The sequence below is a fragment of the Morone saxatilis genome, unplaced genomic scaffold (assembly GCF_004916995.1).
Source record: "Morone saxatilis isolate NCDOM2014 unplaced genomic scaffold, NCSU_SB_2.0 Contig17, whole genome shotgun sequence".
Lineage (NCBI taxonomy): Eukaryota > Metazoa > Chordata > Actinopteri > Moronidae > Morone > Morone saxatilis.
Genome location: NW_023339729.1, coordinates 28,266,862 through 28,270,410, shown reverse-complemented (window position 1 = coordinate 28,270,410; position 3,549 = coordinate 28,266,862). Strand labels below are relative to the sequence as shown.

Genomic DNA, 3,549 nt, shown 5'->3' with positions numbered 1-3,549 from the left:
CCTGCATTTGTGTATGTTTAGTTTAGTTAAACTTGTGTGTTTATACTTATCTCTGACATTCTACAATTGTTGTGAGGATACTTTGGTTTGGGAGGACATTCCGCCTGGCCCTTACAGTGAAAACTGGTAAATGTACTTCTTTAAGTATGTATTTATTACTGAATAACATCTACTGTTGCCACAAGTGACAACTGCTGAATAATGCTTACCTTATAGTGTGAAACTACTGCAAGCGGATAATAGTCATAAAGTCTTCCGTCCAGAATGATATTATAATGCATAAATTAACACAACTATAATAGTACCTAAATAAAGACAGAAACATCAGCTAAATCATATTGTCTTTCCACGTTGTCCTCCAAAGCTAGGAAGCCGTCTTGGCCTCTTTTCTAACCCACCACCAAGAAAACTATATTAACACACCCCCTCCAATATTCCAGTCCCTCACCCATTCAATAGCAATATCTGCCTAAAGGTTATTAACATTAGTTAACATTAGCCACCAATCATACCAGACAAGTACTGCTGAATTAAAGTGAGCAAGCATGTGTTTTATTGTTTCTGAATTACATTTTTAATTCACAAGAGGAATAATGTGTTATTTCATTTTCAAAAAGTGACACAGCCTTGCTTTAACCAGCAGTGTTGGCAGGCATGGACTTTTGTTATCTTATATGGGATGCCATGTGTGGAATCTTCACTCAACCTTGACAAACTGTACATAATCAGAGAGCACAATGCCTCTGTCAACAATTTAAGATTCTTATTGCAGGGGGTTGTGGCTTTGATGATGTATTTAACATTATGTGATAAAAAAAAAAGGTATTTTTGAACGCACTGTACAAATCTAATGCTGAACCATGGATGGAACACCCAAAGGCATAAAAGGTAGCACACAAATATTTCCTGGACAAAGTTGGGCTAAATCCTTCTAACTTACTGTACCAAATGTTTCTGATAATATATCATGTTACATAGTGAATGCTGGGTCACACTCACAGGAATGAGTACACAATGCCCTGCCAAATATAACAAAAGCCATGCATGTGTATGTGTGTGAGAAATGACACAGTGGTGTGTCTCCACTCATGGTGATGATGCACATGTTTTCTCTGTTACATTTTGCTTTGTCTGTGTGTGTGCCCTGTTAATGGCCAATGTGTTTGGTCACAGCATGGCACAGCAAGTTGTATGTGTGTGTGTGTGTGCACTGTGTGCTTTGTTGCTATGGAAACATTCTCTGTACTGTTTTTCAGTGCAGAAGTCTGGGGGGACGCAACTGAAGCTGGTGATGTCATTTCCCAACTATGGACAAGCCATGTTTAAACCCATGAAGTGAGTTTCAAGTGGCAAATCCAACACTTGCTCATATTACAAGGAATGTATGAAGTCCAAAAAAAGATGAAATCCTTGCAGTTGTGTTAACAACAATCTGATAAATCATGAGGTTAAACTGTAGAAGCAAAAGAGAAGGATTTTTAAGCCTTCACAAAGTGGAGAAATGTATTGTATGTATGAGTGAGTAAATGTTAGGAAGCACGGTGTCAAATATTTCATTATCTGAAGTGTTGGGAGATTTTATGGTGAACAGAAACTACCCAGCTCATGTGTGCTTGTTCGAAGAAAGTGAGCAAATAAAAGAGGCTTTACTTGATAATTAATGTATTCTGTGCTGTAGTTTGACTTTGCTTCTGCCTGGCAGGCAGGAGAGAGATGAAGAAACCAATTACAACCTCTACTACTTCTCAGACTTTGAGAGACATAATGCAGAAATTGCAGCTTTTCACCTGGACAGGTACCAAGTCCATTTTCCTTATCATGAAATAACATCATAACACTGCCTGAGTTTGCACAGTGAGTGAAATGGTGGATGAAATGGTCTGCATAATGAATAAATGTTACATAACACTGAATTGCATTTTCTTCTCTCCTCCCTTTCTTTTCTGGATTTCTCTTTCTGTCTCTGTCCGTCTCACGTGTCTTTGTCCTCATCTCATACTTTCTTCCACTCTCTCTGCAGGATTTTGGGTTACAGGAGAATCCCTCCAGTGGTTGGGAGGCTTGTGGATGTGGTCACGGAGATAAAAGATGTCACTACTGACCACAAGCTGGCCCGAACCTTTTTTACCTCCCCTGGTACCGCTCACACAATCCTCTATTATTCATTTAGCCGGCTTAAAATGCCCTTGTGTGTCAACTGATTAGGAATCTCTTTGAATGTTCTTTCTTTCTTATTATTCTCTCTTGTCACAACCCACAAACTCTTTTATCCCATTTTTTCCTTTGCCATATTCATTTTCTCCTCTCCTCTCTTCTTGTCTCTCTGTGCTCCTCTGGCTCCCCCTAGTGGGTAGTTCATGTTTCTACGGCCAGTGCTCCTACTACTGTTCAACAGAGCACGCTGTATGTGGCCGCCCCAGAGACCTGGAAGCCTCCTTGGCTGTCATGCTGCCGGATCTCTCCCTGGCATCCCGCAGGACCTGGAGATCCCCCTGGAGACGCACCTACAGCCGCAGCAAGCTGGAAAAGTTAGTGGGTATAGGGTCTTTAGTCATAGAGGAACCAGTGTTCTGGATGACATAAAGTGATTCAGCATATCACCTTAGCTGACCCCCAAAACTTAATGAGACCATGATAATGAAGAATGCTGTTTTTTGATCAACCTAATTAAGTGTTTTACAGTTATTATTTAATTATGTTTTTATTTAGGTTACAGCTACAGCCTTTAGTCATCCTTAATTAAAGTCATGCCACATGAATTTTGAGATGCCAGCAGAGTTGCTGCACAGAAACAAGACTTAGAAAATTGGCAGCTCCTGCTGGCATCTATACCTGCATGTGTGATTCAGATTATGCCGGATTGCATTATGGCACAATACAGGGGGAGGACTGATTTTTGTTCAGCCAAAACAAGTGGAAGGCAAGTATCTGTTGTCTTCAGCAAAATGAAGCAGAAAAGAAAGCAGTTGAAATACTAGAAATATATTCCTAATTTTGGAGAAACATACAACTAAGCGATAGGGGCAACCAGTCATATCAACTACATGTGCTTTTGTTTAAGGAAATCATGCCAAAGGGTGAATAAAGTCCGTCTCTGTTCCAGGTGGAAGTCAGATCCAGACTACTGTTCGACAGTGAAAAAGACGCCACCATACGACAAAGGCACAAGACTGGTGGACTTCATAGATATGGTCATACTGGACTTCTTGATGAGTAGGTTTAAACAATGTACAATGTAAACTCTATATAGGTCGAGTGAATGGGCATGACTCACAGCAGAAGAGTCTGGCATAGGTTTGACTTCTTACTCAAACCTTTTTGATGTTTTAATGGTGATAGATTTTTCACAGAGGACATTTCATAGCAGGAATACCACAGGTGCAATTAATAGCATTAATCATAGCTGCATTCAATTTAGGTTTAGCAGCTCTAGGGGTAAAGTGCCTGTGGTTCTGATATAAAGCAATGTATCCTGTGAAAAAGGTCCATGCAGCAGAACAATTATGCCCAGATATTGCAAGACATTTAATGCCAATGTATGTACGCGTT

General features: G+C 40.1%; 1 protein-coding gene across 1 annotated transcript in view; it reads left to right on the top strand.

The window, feature by feature from the left end:
- Positions 1-860: 860 nt before the first annotated feature.
- LOC118327005 (extracellular serine/threonine protein kinase FAM20C-like) overlaps positions 861-3,549 on the top strand; it is a 28,849-nt gene continuing 26,160 nt past the window's right edge. Inside the window, exons 1-6 of the mRNA XM_035660169.1 lie at positions 861-888; positions 1,257-1,335; positions 1,703-1,795; positions 2,021-2,136; positions 2,348-2,528; positions 3,104-3,213. Of these exons, the coding sequence (XP_035516062.1) occupies positions 861-888; positions 1,257-1,335; positions 1,703-1,795; positions 2,021-2,136; positions 2,348-2,528; positions 3,104-3,213 (607 nt within the window). The remainder of the gene's footprint in view (positions 889-1,256; positions 1,336-1,702; positions 1,796-2,020; positions 2,137-2,347; positions 2,529-3,103; positions 3,214-3,549) is intronic.